At 50.6% G+C, this 24,022-nt stretch overlaps 2 protein-coding genes across 11 annotated transcripts in view; both read right to left on the bottom strand.

The window, feature by feature from the left end:
• Positions 1-5,099: 5,099 nt before the first annotated feature.
• MYL9 (myosin light chain 9) lies at positions 5,100-12,277 on the bottom strand. The gene is made up of 4 exons (XM_029918664.1): positions 12,193-12,277; positions 8,775-8,984; positions 6,875-7,036; positions 5,100-5,788 (listed from the first exon to the last, which is right to left on the bottom strand). Exons 2-4 carry the CDS (start codon positions 8,956-8,958, stop codon positions 5,616-5,618), a joined length of 519 nt encoding a protein of 172 aa, XP_029774524.1. The 5' UTR covers positions 8,959-8,984; positions 12,193-12,277; the 3' UTR covers positions 5,100-5,615.
• A 9,628-nt stretch (positions 12,278-21,905) lies between these two features.
• DLGAP4 (DLG associated protein 4) overlaps positions 21,906-24,022 on the bottom strand; it is a 194,385-nt gene continuing 192,268 nt past the window's right edge. For 9 of the 10 annotated variants that reach the window (XM_029918643.1, XM_029918644.1, XM_029918641.1 and 6 more), the window contains one exon: positions 21,906-23,698. In XM_029918643.1, coding sequence (XP_029774503.1) covers positions 23,480-23,698 — 219 coding nt within the window. In that variant the 3' untranslated portion in view covers positions 21,906-23,479. The remainder of the gene's footprint in view (positions 23,699-24,022) is intronic. The other variant, XM_029918646.1, reaches the window with a different exon arrangement.

The raw sequence follows: 24,022 nt of genomic DNA, 5'->3' as shown, positions 1-24,022 counted from the left end.
CTGAGCCACCCAGACACCCATAATTTTTACCTCTTTAAGATGTGTTTTGACCCAGGCTTTTTTCCCTTAAGATATTCTTAATTAATATTAATTAATATTCTTAATATTAAGATATTCTTAATCTGGTTAAGGATAATTCCCCTCTGTTCTAATTACTAAGAATTTTTATCATGAATAGGTTTTAAAAAATCTATTGATACAGTGATAACGTTCTTTCTAGTCTGTTAATGTGATGAATTACATTCATGACTTTTTAAAAAATTTTCATGTTTGTTTATTTTTGAGAGACAGAGACAGAGCACAAGTGGGCAAGGGGCAGAGAGAGAGGGAGACACAGAATCTGAAGTAGGCTCCAGACTCTGAGCTGTCAGCACAGAACTCGACACAGGGTTCAAACCCACAAACCAAGATCATGACTTGAGCCGAAGCCAGACACTCAACCAACTGAGCCACCTTGGCATCCCTAGTCATGACTTTTCTAATATTAAACCATCCTTGACTTTCTGTGGTGAATCCAACTATGCCATTATTTATTATCTTAAAAAACTTTTTAATGTTTTATTTATTTTTGAGAGAGAGACAGAGTACAGCGGATGAGAGGCATAGAGAAAGGGAAATGCAGAATTGAAGCAGGCTTTGTGCTTTCAGCACAGAGCCCAACTTGGGGCTCAAACTCCTGAACCACGAGATCATGACCTAAGCCGAAGTCAGACCCTTAACCAACTGAGCCACCCAGGGAGCCCCCAGTTTTTTAAAATACATTGTTAGATTTGGTTTGCTACTATTTTATATAAGAGTTTTGCATCTATATTCATGAAAGAAACTAAAGAAACTCTCTTGAGAGAGTGAGTGTGAGCAGGGGAGGGACAGAGGAGAGAAAGGGGGAGAATCTTAAGCAGGCTTCATGCCCAGTGCAGAGCATGATGAGGGGCTTGAGATCATGACCTGAGATGAAATCCAGAGTCAGATGCTAAACTGACTGAGCCACCCAGGCACCCCAAAGATTTTATTTTTTTAAGATTTTATTTTATTTATTTATTTATTTATTTATTTTTTAATGTTTTATTTAATTTTTGATACAGAGAGAGTCAGAGCATGAGAGGGAAGGGGCAGAGAGAGAAGGAGACACAGAACTGGAAACAGGCTCCAGGCCCTGAGCTAGCTGTCAGCACAGAGCCTGATGCGGGGCTCGAACCCACGAACGTGAGATCTGACCTGAGCTGAAGTCGGAGGCCCAACCGACTGAGCCACCCAGGCGCCCCTTAAGATTTTATTTTTAAGTAATCTCTATAACCCAGTGTTGGGCTTGAACTCACAACCCCGAGACCAAGAGTTTCATGCTTTACTGACTGAGCCAGCAAGGTCCCCCTGTGGGAAAAATTTTAACCACTACTTCAAATTCACCAATACTTAGAAGAAAACATTGGCTTTCTGTTTTTTTTTTTTTAATTTTAATTTCAGTATAGTGAATACAGTGTTACGTTAGTTTCCAGTCTACAGTAAATACAGTGACTCAGCAGTTCTGTATATTACTCAGGGCTCATCATGTTCAGTGTACTCATTCTCGCTCTACTTATTACCCTACTCCCCCCACCCACCTCCCCTCAGTTTGTTTTCTGTAATTAGGAGTCTGTTTCTTGGTTTGTCTCTTTTTCTTCCTTTGCTCCTTTGTTTTGTTTCTTAAATTCCACATATGAGTGAAACCAATGGTATTTGTCTATTCTCTGACTTATTTCACTTAAATATACTCTCTGGCTCCATCCTGGCATAGCAAATGGCAAGATTTCATTCTTTCTTATGGCTGAATAATATTCCATTGTCACACATACCACATCTTCTTTAAATTTTTTAAAATGTTTATTCATCTTTGAGAGAGAGAGAGCACACAAGGGGGGAAGGGCAGAGAGAGAGAGGGAGACAGAGAATCTGAAGCAGGCTCTAGGCTCTGAGTTGTCAGCACAGATCCCGATGTGGGGCTAGAACTCCTAAATGTGAGATCATGACCTGTTCCAAAGTTGGACACTTGATGGACTCAGCCACTTAGGTGTCCCAACTTTATATGTATTTTGCCACAATTAAAATTTTATTTATTTATTTATTTAAACCCACAAACAGGTGTGTGTGTGTGTGTGTGTGTGTGTATTTTTTTTTTTTAGAGAGATCAAGAGTGTGCGAGCTGGGGAGAGGGGCAGTGGGAGACCGAATCTTTTTTTTTTAATATATATAGTTTATTGTCAAATTGGTTTCCATATAACACCCAGTGCTCTTCCCCGTAAGTGCCTTCCTCTGTGACCATCACCCCCCGCTTCAGCCCTCAGTTTGTTTTCAGTATTTAAGAGTCTCTCATGATTTGCCTCCCTCCCTCTCCCTAACTCTTTTTCCTCCTTCCCCTTCCCATGGTCCTCTGTTAGGTTTCTCCTGTTAGACCTGTGAGTGAAAACATATGGTATCTGTCCTTCTCTGCCTGACTTATTTCGCTTAGCATGACATCCTTGAGGTCCATCCACTTTGCTATAAATGGCCAGATTTCATTCTGTCTCATTGCCATGTAGTACTCCATTGTATATATAAACCACATCTTCTTGATCCATTCATCAGTTGATGGACATTTAGGCTCTTTCCATGATTTGGCTATTGTTGAAAGTGCCGCTGTGAACATTGGGGTACATGTGCCCCTATGCATCAGCACTTCTGGAGCTCTTGGGTAAATCCCTAGCAGTGCTATTGCTGGGTCATAGGGGAGTTCTACTGATAGTTTTTGAGGAACCTCCACACTGTTTTCCAGAGCGGCTGTACCAGTTTACATTCCCACCAATCGTGTAGGAGGGTGCCCTTAGTGGGAGACAGAATCTTAAGCAGGCTCCACACTCAGCATGAACCCCAACAGGGTGCTCGATCCCATGATTCTGGGATCATGACCTGAGCCAAAACCAAGAGTTGGGCGCTTAACTGACCCAGGCGTCCCTTAAAGATTTTATTTTGTTTTTTAAGTTTTTTTTTAAAAAATATTTATTTGTGTGAGAGAGAGAAAGAGAGTACAAGCAGGGGAGAGGCAGACAGAGAGAGAGAGAGAGGGAAAGACAGAATTTAAGCAGACTCCAGGCTCTGAGCTGTCAGCACAGAGCCCAATGTGGTGGTCGAATCCTTGGGCTGCATGATCATGACCTGAGCTGAAGTCAGATGCTTAACTGGCTGAGCCACCCAGGCTCCCCTATTTTATTTTTAAGTAATCTCTACACCCAACATGGGGCTCAAACTCACAACCCCGAGATCAAGAGTCGCATGCTCTGCCGACTAAGCCAGCCACATGCCCCTAGTCTTCATGGATTTAAATGTACCAGTCTTTTTCTTTGTGGCTTCTGAGTTTTGTGCTAGACTTTGAAAGTTCTGGGCAGGCTTCATTGTTACCTGTAAATGTTGCCTATGAGAGATAAAACAGTAGCTGCTGCTGCTGTTTTTCTGAAAAGCTGTTACAATTTTAATAAATTAGCTCATAAATGGAAAACTGCCTTCTTCCTGCCTCCTGAGTATGCTACCTGCATTCCTGCTCCCAGACTTTGTTCAGGCTGCTTCCATACCCTCCTAGCTCCGCCCCTGCACATTCCTCCCGCCTGCGGGTCCTGCCTTTCCTTGCACAGAACGCTTACCTTGTCCCATCCTCTGGATCCCATCAGGTCAGCCTCAGGCCAGCTCAGAAACCAGTGAGGCTGGATGGGTTCTGTCCCCCCACACCAGGTGTGAATCTTTCCCTCTCTCTGGGATGAAGTGGGAGTAGACTTGTGACAGGATTGCAAACTGGGGGGCAGAGTGCAAGGAAGCTTGTTTCTAGCCACATTCCTGCCCCCCAGGAAGGCTTTTGGTGCCCTAGTGACCTGTGACCCTGGAGTCCTGGGAAGATGCCCACAGCCTGCCCCTCCCTTGGGACTAGCTGCAGTGAGCAGGTAGTCAGGCTAAAGGCCCTCCATCTACGGCCAGGGTCGAGGGCATGGTGCACTGAGTCTGTTGCAATATCTGGGCTTGGTCAGAACTTGTCTGCAGCTGGCTGCATCCAGAGTGGAGATCAGGGACTCATGGGGCTCAATCTGGAGGCCAGAGAAGGGTAGTTTCATGAAGCTCTGACCAGGGCCTGACTGGGAGGGGCCTGGTCCTGAGGTGGGATACAGGCTTTTGGGAATTTAGACCCTCCTCAGCCAGCACACAGTTCTCTTAGTGCTAAGCACTCCTTTGGCTCTGATCTTGGATCTTTGCTGTGTGCTGTGTCTGGGTGGCTGTGGGTCACCTTTAGGGAGGCGTCAGGTCAAGCCAGGCCCAGCAACGGTTCCCTGACCTTTGCTGGGGTGGGTGAGATGTGTCTAGCCCAGGTCTGAGCCCTGTGGAAGATCTAGAGGCTGGGGTCCAGCTCTCCCTATGCCCCGGATCCATCGGGTGACCTCAGACAGTGGTCACCCCTGTCAATGCCCCTCCTGGCTATCTGTTCATTCAACCAGCATTTCTGTTCCTTAAGCCCCAGGCGCTGTTGTCAGTGTCTCCATTATTCACCTTGTGTGCATGTGGGATGTGGAAAGCTGGTCTTGTGGCTGAATTGACCTTTCAGGTGCAGAGGGCACAGCCCAGAGCAGACCTGGTGGCTGCCTGGAGCTGGCCTCAGGAAATTCCTTAAACCTGAGGGATCCCTTAAATCATTCCCACCTTCACTTTGGAGCTACTGGGATGCACTCTTCTCACTGTTCCCAAAAGCCTCCCTGTTCTTCCAGGACCACCTGGCTTTCCAGGAACATTGAGGTGTCCTGGGCGATTCAGGCTGTAGTCCTGAAGACTGGGCAACCTTGACCTCTATCTTCCAGTGCCCCAGAATCCTCCACTGAGATATGCTGTGGTGATTCCTGTGGGCCCTCCTCACTTGGCCCTCTCCCTCCCAGAAGGACCTTTCCCTCAGCACCTCTGTCTGGTCCCCACTCTGGTCTGGTCTGAGCTGAGTCTTCCCCTGGCCAGGGGAACATAGGGGTCTGGGCAGCCACTGGGGACAGGAGAGGACAGGAGGGTATTTAGGGACTAGGAACTTCTTCATTTTACCTAAGCAGCAGACACACAGACCCAAAGCAGTGCTCAGACTTCTATTAGAGATTCTGCCTCCCCTGGATCAAATATCCAGCTTACATGCATCTTCTGTATTACACTCCTGGTGGGGTGAGCTGTGTTCTGGTGGTGGGGCAGGGCACAAAGGAGGGGTCTGGCATCCTGTCCTTGGAGAAGGACCTTGGTGAGGTTTGTGTTTCTGGCAGTAGCTGGGAAAGAGCTGTCATGCCCTACGTGGGGGTGCACGTGAAGTTGTGTTCCAGACAGGACACGGGGCCTGTCCTGTGGGGAAAAGCCCATGAGGCCCAGCTCTCTAGAAGACGGTCCTCTTTTGGAGGGTCATGTTCAAAGCCTGCCTCACGTTGGCCGTGTGCCCCTTGCTGGGCACTGCGTGCTCTCAGCCTGTTCTTCCACTGCGAGCTGGACCCCTAACCCCTCAGAGGGAAGATCCCCTGAGAGGGTCCTGTGGGGTCATGGGCATGGAGCTGGTGTACAGTGAGGGCGGGAAGCAGGTGAGTGGGATAGGGGCCTGGGGCAGCCTAGTCGTCCTTGTCCTTGGCACCATGCTTGAGGATGCGGGTGAACTCCACATAGTTGAAGTTGCCTTTCTTATCGATAGGTGCCTCTCGGTACATCTCGTCTACTTCCTCGTCTGTGAAGCGGTCGCCCATGGTGGTGAGCAGCTCCCGTAGGTGGTCCTCGTGGATAAAACCTGGGGGCAGGGCCAGGGTCCGTGAGACAAGGACTCAGCTGGGACATGCCCGACACCCCTACCCAGAGCGCCTCCCACCCCTCCTCCCACCCCCTTTCTTGCAGACCTTGCAGTGGGGGAGTGACTAGGAAAAGACACAGCCCTGGCCTCCAGCCAGTTGAAGGCCCCAGAGCCCCAGAGGGAGGGGTTCTGCAGTGTTTCGGTGGGGTACTTGGGGCTGTGAGTGTGGGGGGCTGGGTATGTCTCACTTTAAGAGCATGAGCCCTACGGGGCACCTGGGTGGCTCAGTCGGTTAAGTGTCTGGCTTTGGCTCAGGTCATGATCTCATGGTTCGTGGGTTCGAGCCCCACGTCGGGCTCTGTGCTGACAGCTAGCTCAGAGCCTGGAGCCTGCTTCAGATTCTATATCTCCCTCTCTCTCTGACCCTCCCCTATTCCCACTGTCTCTCTCTGTTTCTCAAAAATAAAGAACATAAAAAAAATTAAAAAAAAAAAAAAAAAGAGCATGAGCCCTAGAGTTCCACTGCCTAAGTTTGCATGCTCCTCCCCCTTCTTCCTGGCTGCGCGACCAGGAGCCAGGTCTTTAACCTCTCTGTGCCTGTTTAATCTGGAAATCAGATGAAAATAAGCCGCCACCCTGGTAGGGAATTATGAAGGTGGTCTGGAAAATGTGAACGTACTTGGGTCTGTGGCCTCTGAGAAACTACTGAAGTCACTGCTGCCAGCATCATCCTGGCCTGTGCCTGGGAAAAACTAGCTGTGGGACACAAGCCTTTTGGAAGATTTGATGATGGGGGCTGGTGTCTGCACCTTTTTGGCCAGAAGGGCCTAGAATAATTTGGTTTCTGGGAAGGTCTAAAGCAGGGGCAGTGTGCTGGGCCAACAAGTGAACTCAAAAAGTGGGATGTCTTGGTAGATGTGGGCTAGCATCTGGGGGAAGAGAACAATCCCAGCAGATGGGGAATTTCCGTGTTGGTCTTTGGGGACAAGTCCCAGCACAGCCCAGCCCCACCTGCATCCCCGGGGGCGCCCTGGGTGAAGCGCTCAGCCCCGGCCCTGTCTAGGCCTCCACCTGGAGGCTGCTGACCTGAGGCCTCCTCGTCGAAGCAGGCGAAGGCGTTTCGGATCACGTCCTCGGGGTCCGTGCCGTTCAGCTTCTCCCCGAACATGGTGAGAAACATGGTGAAGTTGATGGGCCCTGGGGCCTCGCTCATCATGCCCTCCAGGTACTCATCAGTGGGGTTCTTACCTGTGGTGGTGGGACATTCATGCCTGCTGTCACTGCCCTGTCTCTGCCTGCCTCCCTGTCCCCTCCCTCTGTGGCCTGTGAGAGTCTCACAGGCAGAAGATGATAATATACGTTTTGTAAACTGTAGAGCATCTTGCTGGGGCAGCCCACTTTCTGACTGCTCCCTCCCCCAGGCTCTCCAGGCTGTCTTGACCAGCTTCCACCTCTGGTCTGGATACCCATGACCTCTTAAGTGTAGGAGCCACCATTTGCTGACTGCCCACAGCGTCTGCTGCCCCAGGTGCCTGACTGCTGTAACTTTCACCGCGCTGTTAGGTCAGCGTGCTCACCCCAACTTCACAGGTGTGGGACCTGAAGCACAGAGGCCAGGTGACTTATCCAAGGTCACACAGCAAGGAGTGGAGCCAGCATTGGAACCCAGTCAGCTAGACCCCATATTCTAGGCACAGTGTTGAAAATGGTTAAACCAGTGAGCTGTGGTGTCACAAAGACTGGAGTCTGAATCCTAGTTCTGTGCCTTGGTTTCCCCTGCCTCTTACGATAATTGTGAAATGGCACCAGTGGTTGTAAAATCACACAGAACAATTGGCACGGCCCCATGGACTCAAATCAACTGCCGGGTCAGATCCCAGCTCTGCTGTGTAGTAGCTGTGTGACCTTGGGCAAACTATTTAACCTCTCTGAACCTCTGTTTCCTCATTTATAAAGTGGGAATGATAATCACATCTACCCAGTAGGATTGCTTTGAGAGTTAAGATACGTGCACTTCTTATTATTATTTGCTGCTCTAATTTTAAACTGGAGGATGATGTTCTTAACTAGAATGCCAAGAATGACTTAGGCCCTACCAACATGAATGCAGGTTTTCCTGGGTAGATGCCTGGGGCGGGGGGGGGGGGGGCATGGGGCGGGGAGCCGTGTCTGATGTCAGCCTTCCAACTCAGGATCGCCCAGTCCTCCCCCTAGACACCCTGGGCATGTACACAAGGGCCACAGTCGCCATTTTACAGGAAGGGAAATGGACTCAGAGCGGGGCTGCCCAGCTGTGAGGGGCAATGCCAGAGACTAACTTGGGTCTGTCTCTGCCAAGAGCTTGGGGCTTGACCTCCACAGGCTGCCTCCTCCACTGCCAGAGGCTTCCTCTCTCCCCTAGCCCGTGTCTGACCTAGACGCTCTCGCCTAGATGAAGGATGTGCCAGGAACTGATGCTGAGGGTAGTGTTTGTGGCTAGTGCGTGGGAGGGATGTGGGGGCAGGGCCAAGACTAGGGAGGATATCTGGAGGCCTGGCTGCTGGGCAGTAGTTTCCCCATTTGAGCAGTGGTGAATTGTACTAAGATTTTGATTCTAAGGAAGTTGCTGGAGTCAGGGAGTCTGTAAGAGTCTGGCATGGGTGACTTCTGAAGAAGGGGAGGTGCTCTGGCCTCAGTTTCCCCATCTGTACAATGGAAAGTCTGTGTAGGAAAAAACTTTCTTTAGTTGCTGATCCTTTGCTTTACATTAAGTGGTACCAGGCAGCTCAATCATAAATCTGCCTGAGGCAGCACTGCTCTGGAGTGAGCCTGTCTGGGTTCAGCTCCAATGTTGAATGGTTCTCTTAAATGGAGAAAGTAATGGCCGCTGCTCTCCACATGTCACTACCTGGGAAGTACGCTATAATGATGAGCAGCCCCACTGCCTACTTCAGTTGCAGCACTTGGCAGGGCCCATGTACACCCTAGCCACCCCATCCCTGCTCACCCAGAGAGGCCAGCATGTCATGCAAGTCCTCCTTGTCAATGAAGCCGTCTCGGTTCTGGTCGATCATATTGAAGGCCTCCTTAAACTCCTGGATCTGGGACTGGTCAAACATCGCGAAGACATTGGATGTGGCCCTCTGTGGCCGCTTCTTGGTGGTTTTGGCCTTGGCCCGCTTGCTGGACATCTTGGCTTCAGGTGGGTGGGGCTTTCCTGCAGGAAGTGGGTGTCAGGGGAGGAGCTTATGACCCTGGGCCAGGGAATCTTCCTGCCTACCCTAGATCAGCTCTCTGTGCTTGGGCCTGGCATTCAGGGCCTCCCACAGGCTTGGGGCTCCTGTCACCTAGCTCATCACAAAAGCAGACAGGCGTGGGCTCTGTGTGATCTTAAATAACTTTTCTATCTTTCCCAGTGAATTTCTTCATCTGGGAATGGGGACATGAGGAATGCCCAGCAGTAGGGAATCATTAACTTAGTGCCCGAGAAGCCCCTGGAATGGTGCCAGGCACAGAATAAGCTATTTTTGCTGTGGCTGTTTGGGTAAGACATTTAGGATTGGGTTCAGTACCAACCTGTCCTTGCTTTATCTCTTTTAATCCTTAATAGCATTTACACTCTCCATCTCTCTCCCTCTAAATGACAAGGTGGGTTGAAATGTGGGAGGCTGTGAGGCCCCCTGCCAGCTCCTCCCACCCCTGGCAGTAAGGAGCTGGATCAGCGGCCCTGCATTCCTGACATTCCTGTCCTCTCCTCCCCTCCCTCCTCCCTATCCCTCTGTGCTCCCTGCTCTGGATGTTCTGGAAGGCCTGTGTTCTGGGCAGGTGTCCCCTCCCCCAAATTGTCCACACTCGATCAGCCCCTTGGGTGGATGACAGACCTGATTGGGCCCTACTCCTTGTTCTTACTCCTCAGTGCTATAGGGCATGAGGCTCCCCCAGGTTGGGAGCCCCAGCTTCTTGTCACCCTTGTTTAGACTCAGCCTCCTAGCCTCTAGTCAGTCTCTCCCATCCCATGTAGATCCAGACCTGCACCACCTGTCACTTCACCTTGAAGCCCTCGAAGGTTTCTAGCCCCACCCCCCAGAACAGGTGTGGGCCGCTGAGCCTGGCATTCAAGGTCCTGTGTGAACCCCTCCAACCCTTGTCTGACCGACCATGGCACTGCTCACTGTGTCCTTCTTGCCATCCGTGACCCAGCCATGCTGGGCCTCTGCATGTTCCCCAGGCACCCTCAGACTTTCCTCCTTGCTCCCTCCTGCTGAACACCCTTCCTTTTCCAGCCTAGTTCTTGAGACATCTCCTTGGGGAGCAGGTCCCTGACCCTTGCTTTGACAGTAAGAACCTAGAGGTCTCACTCTCCCTCCCCTGATGTACTAAGAGGCAAATAATGCTTGTTTAATTAATGCTGTGATGGCAACTACAGCCAGTCTACTTCTCACTGTACAGATTGGGAAACTGAGGCACAGCGTGGTGCTCTTTCCCTCAACCCTTGTCATGGCTCGTGGAGACTGTGCCCCTGAAGACCTAGTGCAGTGTGCCTTGCAGCTGGAGCTGAGGACTTAGGACCACTGCCCACCTCTCTCCTCTTCCCTGAGCCCTTGGTCCAGGGCCTGCCTCCAGAAAGCCTTCTCTGCCTGCTTTTAGCCCCGAATTGTGTGGTTGGTTATGAATGCCCCTCAAGCTGTCTGTTGGCCTCCATCCCATGACCCCATTCCAGTCATTCTCGGACTTTGGTCTTTGAGATCTGAAATGCTAAGCAGGGATCCTGGTCAGCCCCAGCCCTTCCTCAGGGCCACAGCCACCTGTAGTCATGACACACTGCTGCTGTGTCCCGCTGGACTGACACACCTGGCTCGGGTGTTTCCCACACAGTTCAGGGAGGGTAGACGGAAGCCCTTCTCACCCATTAGCTGGGTGGGAGTGGGATGGTGGCATCAGCAGGCTTTAGTGCTCTGAGCAGCCCAGTCCTTCCCAGAGCCCACTGTTCTCTGAGAACTTTGACTCACAGAACCCACAGAAGGTAGCCAAGAAGTAGCCCACTGTCATGAGATGCTGTGATGGTCATCATCACTGCCTCCATGGCCCTCCTGTCTGCAGAGATCTATGCAGATGTGGCCAGGAGGAGAGAGGAGGCCAGAGGCAGGAATGGCTAAGATCTCAGCCATGGCTGTGATACTGGCCCTTCTGTCTCCATGGCTTCCCCTTCTTCATCCTCTTCTATCCAAAGGTCATGATATGGCTGAAAGCACTGAACTTTAGGGTTTGTCCATCCCAGCAATCTTGTGAAGCAGGGTGAGGTACCCTCCCCCCAGTCCCCATACTCCCCCCCCCCCCCCACACTGTGCAGTTTAAGACCTGATGCCCAAGAAGGGAAGTATGCCCATGAGGTGGGTAGAGTCCAACAGGCAGCCAGGATGCTTGGGCTAGGCTTGGGTCAATGGGTGGTAATGGCCAGGCCTTGGTGCCCTTGATGACTGAACACAGAAGGAAACACATAGCCCAAGAGGCTCCTGGTGGGCCTGCTGCAGCCGAGGGCTTTGTGTGACTGGAGACAGTTTATAGGCTTGGTTGAGGAAATGGGGTCAGGGATAGGCTAGTCCCTTAGCCCTGAAGCCTGCTCCTAGGGGTCCTAGATACTAGGGATCAGATACAACTGGTATTTGGACTGGCTGCAACTAGGTGCCATCTCCCCCCTTCTGGTGCCTGAAATCCCCCACTTAATAGCAAAAGACAAGGCCTGTGTCCCTCTCTATTTCTTGGTTCTTAATGGCTGGCAGTGCCTGATGCCTTGCTAGTAAATTCACATCCTCACTGGCTGAGTGATCCGACTCCTTCCTCAGAGCAGTTAGAAGGCTGGGGAGGAGCAGCAGGGAACAAGGTCCCCTGGCCCAGGTCCCCGTCTGCCCCCCAGAGCCTTTTGGCAGACCCTCTCCACCCAATAGGCACAGTTGGACAGATGGCCCAGTGCATGGAAGTCTCAAGTGCTTGCACACTGCGTTGGTGTGTATGGGGTGGGGTTACGCTAGTCTCATCTCTCTCTCCTGCCTCAGGAGATGGGGAAGGGGACACGGATGCTCTGGAGGAGGTCTCAAGGAGCCTTTCGGTTTCCTGGGGCAGGGAACACAGGCGACCACAACTCCCTCCCCTCCTTCTGGGCACCCCAGAGCTCTGGGCTTGGCGTCTGAAACTCCACTGCAAATGGGCAGGGCCTGGACAGTGTTCCCTCACCAGAGGACCACCGGCTCCCAGAGCCTAGAACAGTCTCCCTGCTGCCCAGCCCAGGCCAGAGACCAGTCTGACCCTCAATTCAGAGCCCCAGCCCCAAGAGGGCTGTCCTTGCCGAGATCCTCGGTGTCCCTGTCTGTGGGGCAACACACTGCCTACTCTAGCCACCCCTCCCTCCCCGCGGCCGCGGCTCCCACCTGGTGCGAAGAAGGTGCTCACTCTCTGCGCGGAGCCACTGCGGGGCGCGGGCCGTCGGGTCCAGCTCCCGGCTCGGTGGGCGGGGCGGCGCCAGCCTTACAAGGCAGAAGAATGTGTGCGCCCGAGGGGCGGGGCGGGGCGGCGCACCGCTCGGCCTTATTTGGCCTTGACCCACGGGCTGGAGGCGGTGCGCCTTCCCAGAGTAAGCTGGGGACGTGATGCCCGGAGGTGATGCGGAGGACCAACGGACCCCCTCTCCCCCTGATTGTCAGAGGAGGGGGATTTATCTGGTCTGTCCCTTCTTCCCTAGTGAGACAGGCAGAATATCCAGGGTCTCCAGTTCTAAGATCTTATCCCCATCTTTCCCCCAAAGGCCCTGCCGCCCGGCCCATTCCCGTGGGAGGGCTTCCTTCTACCAAGCCAAATATGGCCTTTCTCCTCAGTCTCAAGGAAGAGGCGTGTCAGACGGTCCCGCCATCCTCACATGAAAAGGTCACCAGTTAGGTCCCGCTGGTGTGGGGCCTTCACCTGGGGTTTGGGTAGGACTGCACCAGGGACAGCCCACCTCAGCGACATGACTCTCCTTTCTGGCTGTGCTCAGTTTCCTATTAAATGGGAGGGTGGTAGTGAAGATTCAGCGAAATGAGTGGCAAAAAGCCAAGTAGCATCCTGGGAGCCAGCAAGAGGGGCAGGGGCTAGGGGAGCATGGGTGCATCCTCCAGGCCTCTGGGCGGCAGCACCCCTTACCTGTTGTTGTTAGCCTTAGTAGGAGGATGAGTCTGAGAGGACAGACCCATCCGCTCCCCCATGGTGCATCAGGTCCTGCGCATCATTCTGACCCCTGAAGGAACACTCTACCCTCCTGGACTCTAGCCCAGCTTTCTCTCCTGTTCCCCCCCCCCCCAGCCCCTTAATGTTTTATTTATTTTTCAAGAGAGAGCACAAGTAGGGGAAGGGCTGAAGGGGGAGACACAGAATCTTTTTTTTTTTTTAATGTTTTATTTATTTTTTGAGAGAGACACACACAGTGGGAGCAGGGGAGGGTCAGAGAGAGAGGGAGACACACAATCTGAAGACAAGTGACAGGCTCTGAGCTGTCAGCACAGAGCCCAACATGGGGCTCAAACCCACGAACCATGGGATCATGACCTGAGCTGAAGTCAGACACTTAACCGACTGAGCCACCCAGACGCCCCTCTCCTGGCCCCGTTTTGAACCAACACAGACCTTCTGGAGGGAACCTTCCAACACCTAGTTACTTACTCTGTAAATATTAACTGACACCTTATTACCTGGGAGGCACTGTGCTGGGTGCTGGGGAAACAGCAGTGAACTTAAGTAATCACACTGGGGAAACATTTGTTCTTGTGGAGTGAACGAGTGGCCACTACATACATGGCATGGAGAGAGAAATGAGTTCCCTGAAGGAGAATAAAGCAGAGGGATCAGCGAGAGAAAGAAACAGGTGAGAATTGGGGGTACTTCCTGGGAAGTGACATTTGGGCCAACCTGCAGTGGTGACAGAATGACCCATGTCTAGTGAGTGTTGGAGGCAGGTAGGGGGCGCAGCCAGAGGCCAGTGTGACTGTGGGGAGGGCATTGGGGGTGACGGGTGGGAGATGAGGTCTGAGAAACAGCAGGGACCTAGACCTAGCCTGGGGCTCTTTGTCGGCCACCATGAGTCATCAGAGTTCTGAGCAGAAGGGTGACATGATCTGGCTTCTTTTTTAACTGAATCCCTCTGAGTGACTAGTGAGGTTTTCAGCAAGATGATGTGCTCAGACTAACATGGGAGCTGGGAGAAGGGGTGGGGTTCTGGAGAGTTTTGAAGTTGGATCCAATAGGATTTGCACATGGATTGGAATGTATGTGAAAGAGAAAAGTCAAGGATGACTCCCAAGGGGTTTGGTTTGAGCTATGGGAGAGAGAGAGCTGCCACTTAGTAAGACGGGTTGGCTATGGAAGGAGATTTGGGAAGAGATCAGAGTTTTGTTTTGGATCTCTTAATTTTTTAAAACAATTAACTTTGAAATGATTTCAGACTTAGAATGAAGGTGTAAGAACTGTACAGAGAGGTCACCCAGACTGTCCACTTGTTAACATTTGGCTTTATTCTCTTCTGTGTGTGTATGTATGACCCCACCCCCTGCCAGCATCATTTGAGAGTAACTTGCATGCATCATGCCCGTTTTTACCCAAAAATATTTCAGTGAGTATCTCTTAAAAAGGAGATTCTTTTCCATCTCCATAGCACACTTATCAATATCAGGAAAAATTTAACAGTGATTCAATACTATTACCTGATTTACAATTCATATTCAAGTTTTGTCAATGATCCCAGCAGTGTCCTACACGGTAATTTTTTTCTGGCCCAGGAGCCAATCCTATCTGTGTGTGTGTGTGTGTGTGTGTGTGTGTGTGTGTGTGTGTAAATAAATAAATAAATGAAAATTACCGTTTTAACCATTTGAAAATGTGTATTTGGGTGGCAGTAAGTACAGTCACACTGTTGTGCAAATATCCTCACCGTCCACCTAGGACTTTCATCCTCCCCACCTGAGGTTCCACACCCATGAAACCCTGACTCCCTATTCTCTTCCCTCAGCCACTGGGCAGCCACCATTCTACTTTCTGTCTCTGCATTTGACTACTCTAGGTGTCTATAGATTCCTAAGTGGAATCATGCAGTATTTGTCCTTTTGTGCCTGGGTCATTTCTCTTAGCATAATGTCTTCAGGTTTCATCCATCTTGAAGCATCTGTCAGAATTTTCTTCCTTTTTAAGGCTGAATAATATTTTATTGCATAGAGAGACCACATTTTGCTTATCCATTCATCTTTATGGGCATTTGAGGTTATTTGCACTTTTTGCCCATCATGAACAGTGCTGCTGTGAACATTAGTGCACGTGTGTGTGTGTGTGTGTGTGTGTGTGTTCACTTTTTTGGATCTGTAAGAGTGGAATTGCTGGGCTGATAGCCCCCTCACCACTACTTGTCTTCCAGCCATCTTGGTGGGTGTGAAGTGGTCACTCATTGTGGTTTTGATTAGCGTTTCCCTGATGACAGGCTGTGTTGAACATCTTCCCATGTGCTTCTTCGATATTTGTATATCTTCTTTGGAGAAATGGTTATTCAGATATTTTGCTCATAAATCTGGTTGTTTGCTTTTTTTGTTGTTGGGTTACAAAGGTCTTTTCATATTCTGGCTATCACACACCCTTACCAGATATATGACTTGCAAATGTTTTTTCCTATTCTGGGGGTTATCTTTTCATTTTCTTGATATTTTCAAAAAGCATAAATGTTAATAACTTTGAGAAGTTTATCTGTTTTTTTCCTTTGGTTTCTTGTACTTTTGGCATTCTAGCCAAGAAACCATTGCTGAATCCAACGTCATGAGGATTTGTAGCTGCGTGCTTTATTCTAATCATTTTATACTGTTCACTTATAAATTTAGATCTCTAATCCACTTGGAATATATTTTGTGTGTGGGGTGAGGTAAGGATGCAACTTTGTTCGTTTGCACGTGGCTGTCCAGTTCCATCACAACTTGTTAAGACTGTTCTTTCCCCATTGAAGTTCTTGGCACCCTTGTTCAAAATCAGTTGCTTAAATGTATGTGTGTATTTCTGGACTCTCAATTCTATTGCATTGACAAGATTTGTCTGTCCTTCTGCTGGTACCACACAATCTTGATTTCTTTAGTTTTGTAGAAATCAGGAAGTGTGTCATCATCAGCTTTGTTCTGTTATACCCAAGTTTCCAATATTGCCCCTAAAAACCAGAGACTACCAGGGAGACTGAGTCACGCATGCAAAAGCAAAGGGTGGTTTTATTACGAGCTTAGGCTGGCCGAGCTTAAGCTCGGGCTCAGGGCGCACAGACTTTACCGGCGCAGTGGATTCATGCTGAGAGCCCCGAACATGGTGGGGTAGGGACTTTTTTTAGGAAGGGGGTGTTACAGGAAATGGCGACACAGGCACAGTGATCCAATCCCTACCCCCTATCAATACTGGCAGTAACTTTAACCATACGTCAATACTTTTAGTGGGAGCCAATCACAACATTTAGAGTATTGACCAATCACAGAGTGAGCCCAGGACCCTCACGTAGGGCATGACTAGTCTTAACCTCCATCTTTAGGCCTGTCCTTAGAAATGTTAAAGGTGTTAGCTGGTCTTTCCTGATTGGGTGTTACAAGGGTGGTCCCTTCTTCTTTGGACAACATGTGTACTTCTGTTGTCTCATGGAGTCAGTTTCAGATCTGCATCCTTATAGTATCGTAGATGGAATGGTTTCCTGAAGTTTATTTCTAGAGTGTTCACCATACTTGGACTGTTTTTACTTACAACACTTTCGACACCTAATGTGTGGGTATTTTGTCTATATCAACCAACTCTCCAGTTCTCTGGACACCAACTGGGTGTTCTACAATTCATTCCAATTTTAACCCTGACTACCTGGAGTTTGCGTCAGACTCCATAGGTTTAAGAGCTCAGTCCCACAAGATTGCCCTCATATTGGATGCTAATTGCAAATATTAGGTCCCCAGGTTACCCACATTTCTGTCCGATTTAGCTATAAAATGAGGCTCCCACATCCTCCCACAAGGATAAATAATTTGCTAGAACTCACAGAACTCAGGAAAAGTAACTGTTACTGGCTTACTATAAAGGACACAACTCAGGAACAACCAAACAGCAGGAGGTGCATACAGCAAGGTGGGGGTGGGGGAAGCTCCCTCGCCCTCTCCAGGCAGCCAGTGGCCCAGTCAACCCCAAGCTCTCCAAACCCTGTTGCTTAGGGGTTTTGTTGGAGGTTTCATTACACAGGCATGACTAAATCATTGGCTGTTGATGACTGACTCAATCTCCATCCCCTCTTCCCTCCCTGGAGGGTGGGGAAGTGAGGCTGAAAATCCAAGCCCTCTAAACGTGCCCTGGTTTCCCTGTCAATCAGACCCCATCTTAAAGCTTCCTGGGGGTCCCCAACCACCAGTTTTCTCAGTAGCATAAGAAGACCCTTCATCATTCCAAGGGTTTTAGGACCTATGTGCCAGGAAACAGGGACAAACACTGCATATCTATTTTTTATTGTATCATAGTAGAAATACAATTAGTTTTTGTGTATTGATCTTATTTCCAGGAACATTGCTGAACTCATTTATAATAGTTTTTATGGATGCTTTAGGATTTCTATATGAAACATTATGTGATCTGCAAACAGAGATAGTGCAACTTTTTCTTCTCATTCTGGATGCCATTCATTCACTCCTTCATCCTTTTACCCAATTGCCCTGGTTGGTTCTGTGTTGGAACAGAAGTAGTAAAAGTGGACGTCCTTGTCTTGTTCCTGATCTTAGTGGGAAGCTCAGTCTTTCACCATTAAATATGATGTTAAGCTGTGGATTTTTCTTGGATGCCCTTTATCAGCTTGGAGAAGTTCGATTCCTGGTTGAGTGTATCATGAAAGGGTTTTGGGTTTTGTCAAATGTTTTTGATGCCTCTGTTGAGATGTCTTTAATCTCTTTTAATGTGGAACTGTTCCTTAGCTTTTGTTTTTCATGACATTGACCCTTTTGGAGAGTCCAGGCCAGTTAACTTGGTGCTCCCTCATGATTAGCTTCAAGTTAGGATTTTTGACAGGAATATCACAGGAATGATGTTCTGCCCTTCTCAGCGTGTCTTATCAGGAGATGTATGATGTTAATGTTTCCCCTCCTTGGCAATGACTTTGGCCATCTAGCTAAGGTAGTGTCTGCCGGCTTTGTCCATCAGAAGGTTACCATTTTTCCCGTTTGTAACCAGTATGTTCATTAATAAGTAATTTGTGGGATGTTCATGGAGAATGAATATTCTATTCCTCATCAAACTTCCACCCACGACTTTTCACTCACTAGTGATTCAGTTATTGTTATGACAGTTGGTGAATGGCGACTTTCTGACCCTTCTAACTCCCTTTACTAGTTGGTGGACATGTTAATTTTGATAGCACCTGTTAGACATCAGAGTGGAGATGTGAGTGGGAAGCGTGGAGTTCAAGGAAATATACAGGTTACAGATTCAGATGTGGGAGTAGTCAGTCTATGGAAGGTTGAAGGCATCAGCAGCTGAGGGCCCCCAGGGCCTATGTTCCTTGTTGGTCACAGGGCTTCACCAAGTTTAGGCATTGCAGACATGTTTCAGAGACAAACCTTGATACTGGCTGGGTCACTAGGGAACCATGGGCCCTTGGCGGCTGGGACAGGGGACCCCTGTCACATTGGAAGTTAGGTTCTGTGGAAGGAAATGTCCCTGCTCCATTCAAAGCTGGTGAAAGCCGTACTACTTAACCTGGCATTCAAGACCCCTGCCTGAGCAGCAGCACCCTACACTTCTGCCTCTGTGCTCAGTGTGCCTTTCTTTGCTATAGCTTGGAGAACTCCTATTCATCCTTCAAAGCCCAGGTCAAATATTCTCTGTGAAGTCCCATCTCTCCTTCCCCCAACAAGAGGGTTGAAATATTTAGGAAGTAATAGTTCTTGAAGCTCCCCTCTGTGCTAGGCACTGTGGCTGGCGAAAAAACTCGATTCCTGCCCTCAGGGAGCCTACCGTCTGCTGGTAGAGACAGATATTCACTTATAATCATATAGTTGTAAATACCACATCAGTGCCAGCAACAGAGAAAGACAAGTGGCTTTCCTCCTCCAAGTCTAGAGCAGGGGTTTTGCATCAACCTTGCCTGGCCCAGGTACTTTGGGAGGGTTTCCCCCGAGGAATTGCCAATTGGCCTGAGGGCTGAGGAAGGAGCAAATGTTTACTGTGTTGGTGGGGAGCCATGGCTGTCCCTGCAAGGCCCGAGTTGAGGCTGGAGGACAGAGCTTGGGATGGAATCTCATGGGTGGGAGGTGCAACTGGAAAGCAGGGCAGGGGCCTCTGAGGCCAAGGTAAAGAGGCTGGATTTTCTCCTGCTAGCACTGGGCAGGCTACAAAGGCTTCTGAGCAGAGAGGGTGACTTCTGGAGCGAGTGGAGGCAGGAGTTTTGTAAAGTCCCTCTGGCTGCCTTAAGGAGGGGCAGTAGGGGCCACAGTGATTTTTCAGATCAGCCAGGTTCCAAAGTGCAGGAGACACAACTTCATTCCACATTTCTCTTAGAAGCTCCACTCCGGTGATGACGGTAGGAACACTTTTTCAGTTAGTCTGGGGGGATCCTCAGCAGCACTTAACCTGGGCTGGTGTCCTCATGGTTCCTGGCTGACAGGCCACTGGTGGCAATGGCTTAGTCCTGCTGCCCTGGCCGAAAGGCCTCTGAACCCAGTGCTGCTCCAGGCTGCAGCTGGGCGTTCCCTTCTGCTCTCAGGCCAATGGTGGGGAATACGCAAGGTTTGGGAACTCACGACCCTGCAGAGTAGGGAGTCCAGAAGGGGATCTGTGGCCCTAAGTGTGGTTCTCAGGGACCCAGAGTCAGTGCACAGGCTCCCTGCTCCCTCTGCCTCTTCTCCAGCACCCCAAAGCCTGCAGGCCCAGGACCCTTTCTGTTCCCTCAAGGAATGGGCTTTGGAAATGCAGAGGCCAAGGACTCATTCCCAGCTTCTCTGGGAAGCTGCTGTTGGTGTTTTCCCTGAAGTGACAGATGACTCCCTTGATAGAAGCACAGGGAGGGACATCATCTGAGTCATAGTCTTGTTCAGAGTGTTTAATCTGAACCTAGCCATGAGAACATATAAATTCAGATCATGCAACAGTCTACAAGACACTTGGACATGTAAAAGATGTCAGTGTCGTGGAAAAAAAGGGAAGCTGTTTCTGATTCAGTGAGACCGAAGAGTCATGATAACCGAAAGCAGTGAATGATCCTCAAGTGGATCCTGGGTGGTACAAAGGAAGAGGCTGGGCCAGGCAAGGTTGATGCAAAACCCCTGCTCTAGACTTGGAGGAGGAAAGCCACTTGTCTTTCTTTGTTGCTGGCACTGATGTGGTATTTACAGCTATATGATTATAAGTGAATATCTGTCTCTACCAGCAGACGGTAGGCTCCCTGAGGGCAGGAATCGAGTTTTTTCGCCAGCCACAGTGCCTAGCACAGAGGGGAGGACATTTTTGGGGTGTTGGGAATGTGGCTGTGCTTTGGTATTAATGTCTGGGCCCTGGGCCCTCTTCTGGGTAAGAGGGGTGCACGTGGACCACTCCTTTGTTAAATTAGTGTGTCACAAAGGTATTGTGGTCATGCAGGAATGTCCTTATTCTCAGGAGTGGCCTGGCCTGTTTGGGGATGAAGTATGGTGTATGCAACGTCCTTTCAAACGGCTCCAGGGGAGGGGGGTAATGTTTGTATGTACCTGTGAGGGGTGCAAATATGGCAAAAGGTTGACAGTTGATTCTGCATAAAGGACAAGGTGTTATACTATTCTTTCAGCTGGTGGGGTGGGGGGGTGTCCCCCAATGTGAGGACAGTCATAGGGCTGGGAGTGGAGGCCCAGATTCTGCAAGTCAGGTGCTTTCCTCACTGTGTTCTGCTGTAGGGAGTGCAGGATCCTGGCCAGAGATCCTGATCCAACCCTTAAGGCCCCTCCCCTGCTGTGGCAGAAACCATCAGGCCCTGAGGGTAAGGGCCCATGTGCCTCCCCTGAGGCCTGTCAGGACTAGAGCTGGGCTGCTAGCTGGACAGTGGCCCTCAAGTCCGGCCTAGCCACCTCCTGTGTTCACTCACCTGAGTGACTCCGTGCCCAGGGCAACCTGAAACCTCTTCACTTACCCTTCTAGTCACCTCCCAGCCTGGTCTCAGAGCAGGGGTAGGGCCAGGGAGGTGCCAGCCCCAGGAGGTCATGAGAGCCACCCATGGCCAGCAGGTGCTCAGCCACCACTGATGGGATCCAGAGATGAGGGAGCGCTCCTCTGAGCGCAGGGACTCTGGCCACAGGGTGGGATGAGTTCAGGAGGGCCCCATGGAGGCAGCCTGAGCAGAGCTCCTGGGAAGGCAGTTCTGTGCATCTGGAGCCTGGGGGTCACTGGATCCTACCTGGGTGGGGCCCAGGGAGGAGGCCAGGTGTCTGAAGCTCAGCTTGGCCCAGGAACTTCCTAAAAGGCATGTTCTTACCACTGGGCATTGGCGCTGAACATTCTTCTGCCTGGAAGGCACTTTCCTCAGGCTCGACATCCCCCAAAGCAGCCACCGTCCTTTGGACATGATCAGAGTGTTCCTGCCCAGTTTGGTGGCTCTGTCACAGCTTCCCACAGCCTCCTGGAGTTACTTTTCTGTCACCTGTTGGAGACCTGCACTCACATAGGACTTGTTCAGTGACTCTCTCTCCGACTAGAGCGTGAGTTCTGTGACTGATTGCCAGGCCCTGGCCCAGGAGAGCAGGTGCTGAGGAAGTGAGATCAGTGCCTGTAGCTGTCCGGGGGAGGCAGCGGCTGGGGATGCCATGCACCCTGTCCTGGGAGCTGTGCGAGCCGAGCTGGGTCTGTGTTGTGGGTGAGGGTAGCCGTTGTGGCTCCCACATAGAAACTATTGAGTTAAAGTACTTGTTTCTCACAGGAAGCAGGTTAAAGTGGATGCTGTGCACTCATTTTTGAGGTGCTGGGAACAGAGAGCTGGTCGTTTGCCTGAAGTCCGCCGGTCTCAGAGAGCTGCCATGTGGAAGGGGGCCTGGCTCAGTCTCTTAGGGTGTCCACTCCTCCCACCTCACCCCAGCCTGGCCCATCCCGCTACAAGAACACCATGAGCCCTTAGTACACGTTACCTCATTTATTCTCACAACATGCCTGTGAGGTAGGGAGGGGCAGGGACTGTCCCCATTTTACAGAGGAGGAAGTTGAGGCACACAGAGGTCAAGTGACTTGCCCAAGGTCACAGATGGCGGCCAAGCTGGAATGGGGCCCCAGAGCAGGCCCTCAGTTCACCCGGGACCCCTGCAGCAAGTGCCAACACGAGGATGTCTCCAATGCCATCGCCATCTCCGTGGTAGAGAACAGCCCTCCTCGTGCACGGAGCTCACTGAGGGCTGGGCCTCCCTCTCGCCCTGCCCGCCCCCCAGCCCTGCAGGCCAGGCCATTGCAGCTCAGGGCTCATGACACCCTGGGAGTGGGGCTGGGGGGCAGGGAGAGAGAAGGAAGATTGGGGTAAAAAAAAATGAAAAGAAAAAAAACCCCAGAAACTCAAGAGGCTGGGCAGATGGGCCCACGGCAGGGGGCAGGTGGGAGACCAAAAAAGGCCGCTTACACACAAGGTATATATTTTTACACACACTTGTACACACACCTAGATATAGTACATGTAAAAATATATGCTATTCACACACCCGCCTCCTGCCAGGTGCCCCGAGAGCCAGCGGCGGCGCTGGTGGGCATGGGTGAGCAGATGGGTGTTTGTTAAATATACACTCTAAGGTCTATGTGCATATGTACAGGTACGTACAGACGCAGCCGCCCGCCCCTCGGGTACTGTACACAGGCGTGGCCAGGGACAGACAGCCCTGAACATGGGGTCCCTCTTGCGAGCGTCCCCTGCAAGTCACTCTGAGTCCAACATTTTACTGAAGGAAGAGGGGGTTGGAGAGAAGAAAAAGGCGGGAGTCTGGAGTGTGATAACTGTGGCTTTTATCTCATTTTCCCCCCAAAAGACTTCAGCTCTCTTCCTGGAGAGGCGAGGACCCTGCCCCCCTCACCTGGGGCTGGCTGCTTCTGCTCTGGGGAGCCTGTACCTGCGTGTGCACGTGAGTGTGTGTGAGCACTTGGGCAAGGGTGCATGTCCACCTCTCTGTCCTCTGGGCTCTGAAACTCAAACAGAGCTGAGAACCAGGAAGCCAACAGCCAGGACAGTGACCCCTGTGTGGGCTCTGAAGGGAAAAGAGAAAAATGTAAGAATGAAAACTGCAAGGTCAGAGCCGGATGGCCGGAGAAGGAAGGACGTGGCGGGGCCCCAGGCTGTCCGCGTCTTGTAAACAAGCTAGTGCGAGTCCCCGTTAGATAGAACAAGTAAAAAGACCGCAGTCTGGAGGCTGGGCCGAGAGTTGCCGAGGTCCATCTACCTAGTCCGCCGTGGCCAGCAAGAGGGGGGGAGAAAAGTTTTAGTTTCGTGTTTTTGTTGACCTTCTTTTGTATGAAGTCTTCATAACCTAAAGCTGGGAGGGACCCAAAAAAGCCAAATTGTGAGCCCTTGTATGCGTCAATTTGAAAGTTGGCTCAGGGTCTCTGGACAGAATAACCATCCTAAAGGTTGAGAAAATTGTGTTCCATTCACATTTAGTTTGTGGTGGGTTTTTTTGTTTGTTTTTTTAATGACTTTAAATTGTTTGCTTCCTGGTCTCAGAGTCGGGTCTGGGCCTCAGGGACGTAAATCTCGATGCTGTCTGCACTTTCTGTGGCTGAATTCTGCCGCACGGAAGCTGCCCGCTTAGCCGCCAGGAGTCTCTTGCGGGCCTCCTGACGCTGCTTGTCCCCAGCATCAGAGGCCTTGTCGCGGCTCACTGCCGGCTTGGATTTAGCTGGCTTCTTTGGGACTGGAGGGGGTGGTTTCTTCTCTTCCTTTAGTGAGACAGTGAGGAGGGAAGAAAAATAAAATAAAGGTGCACCTTTTGTGTGGCGCTGCCCCCCGCTGTATGCCGGCAGCTGGAGTCTCTACCCCAGCCTCCCCACATCGGGCACAAGCAACACACATTTGGAATCAGAAAGCCACAAGAAGCGATGATAGTGGGAATAGCACAAGGCATAGGAGCAAACAGCAAGCTTAGAATCCTAGAATGTTCTAGCAGGAAGGGACAGACAGATCACCTGTTCCCACCCTTGCACTGAACCATTGAGAGCCTGAGTCACACGGCTAGAGATGGGGTTTAAGTTGAGAGCCTCTGG

This window comes from Suricata suricatta, chromosome 12, assembly GCF_006229205.1.
Source record: "Suricata suricatta isolate VVHF042 chromosome 12, meerkat_22Aug2017_6uvM2_HiC, whole genome shotgun sequence".
Taxonomy (NCBI): Eukaryota; Metazoa; Chordata; class Mammalia; order Carnivora; family Herpestidae; genus Suricata; species Suricata suricatta.
The sequence above is the reverse complement of the archived record's forward strand: the minus strand, read 5'-3'. Positions and strand labels throughout refer to the sequence as shown.

What these genes read in the sequence shown, in the direction of transcription:
- MYL9 (XM_029918664.1), bottom strand. Translation starts at nt 8,958, where the DNA reads ATGTCCAGCAAGCGGGCCAAGGCCAAAACCACCAAGAAGCGGCCACAG. An exon ending in TGACATGCTGGCCTCTCTGG is followed by an intron (nt 7,037 to 8,774) that starts GTGAGCAGGGAT and finishes CCACCACCACAG; the next exon opens with GTAAGAACCCCACTGATGAG. An exon ending in CTTCGACGAGGAGGCCTCAG is followed by an intron (nt 5,789 to 6,874) that starts GTCAGCAGCCTC and finishes CCCTGCCCCCAG; the next exon opens with GTTTTATCCACGAGGACCAC.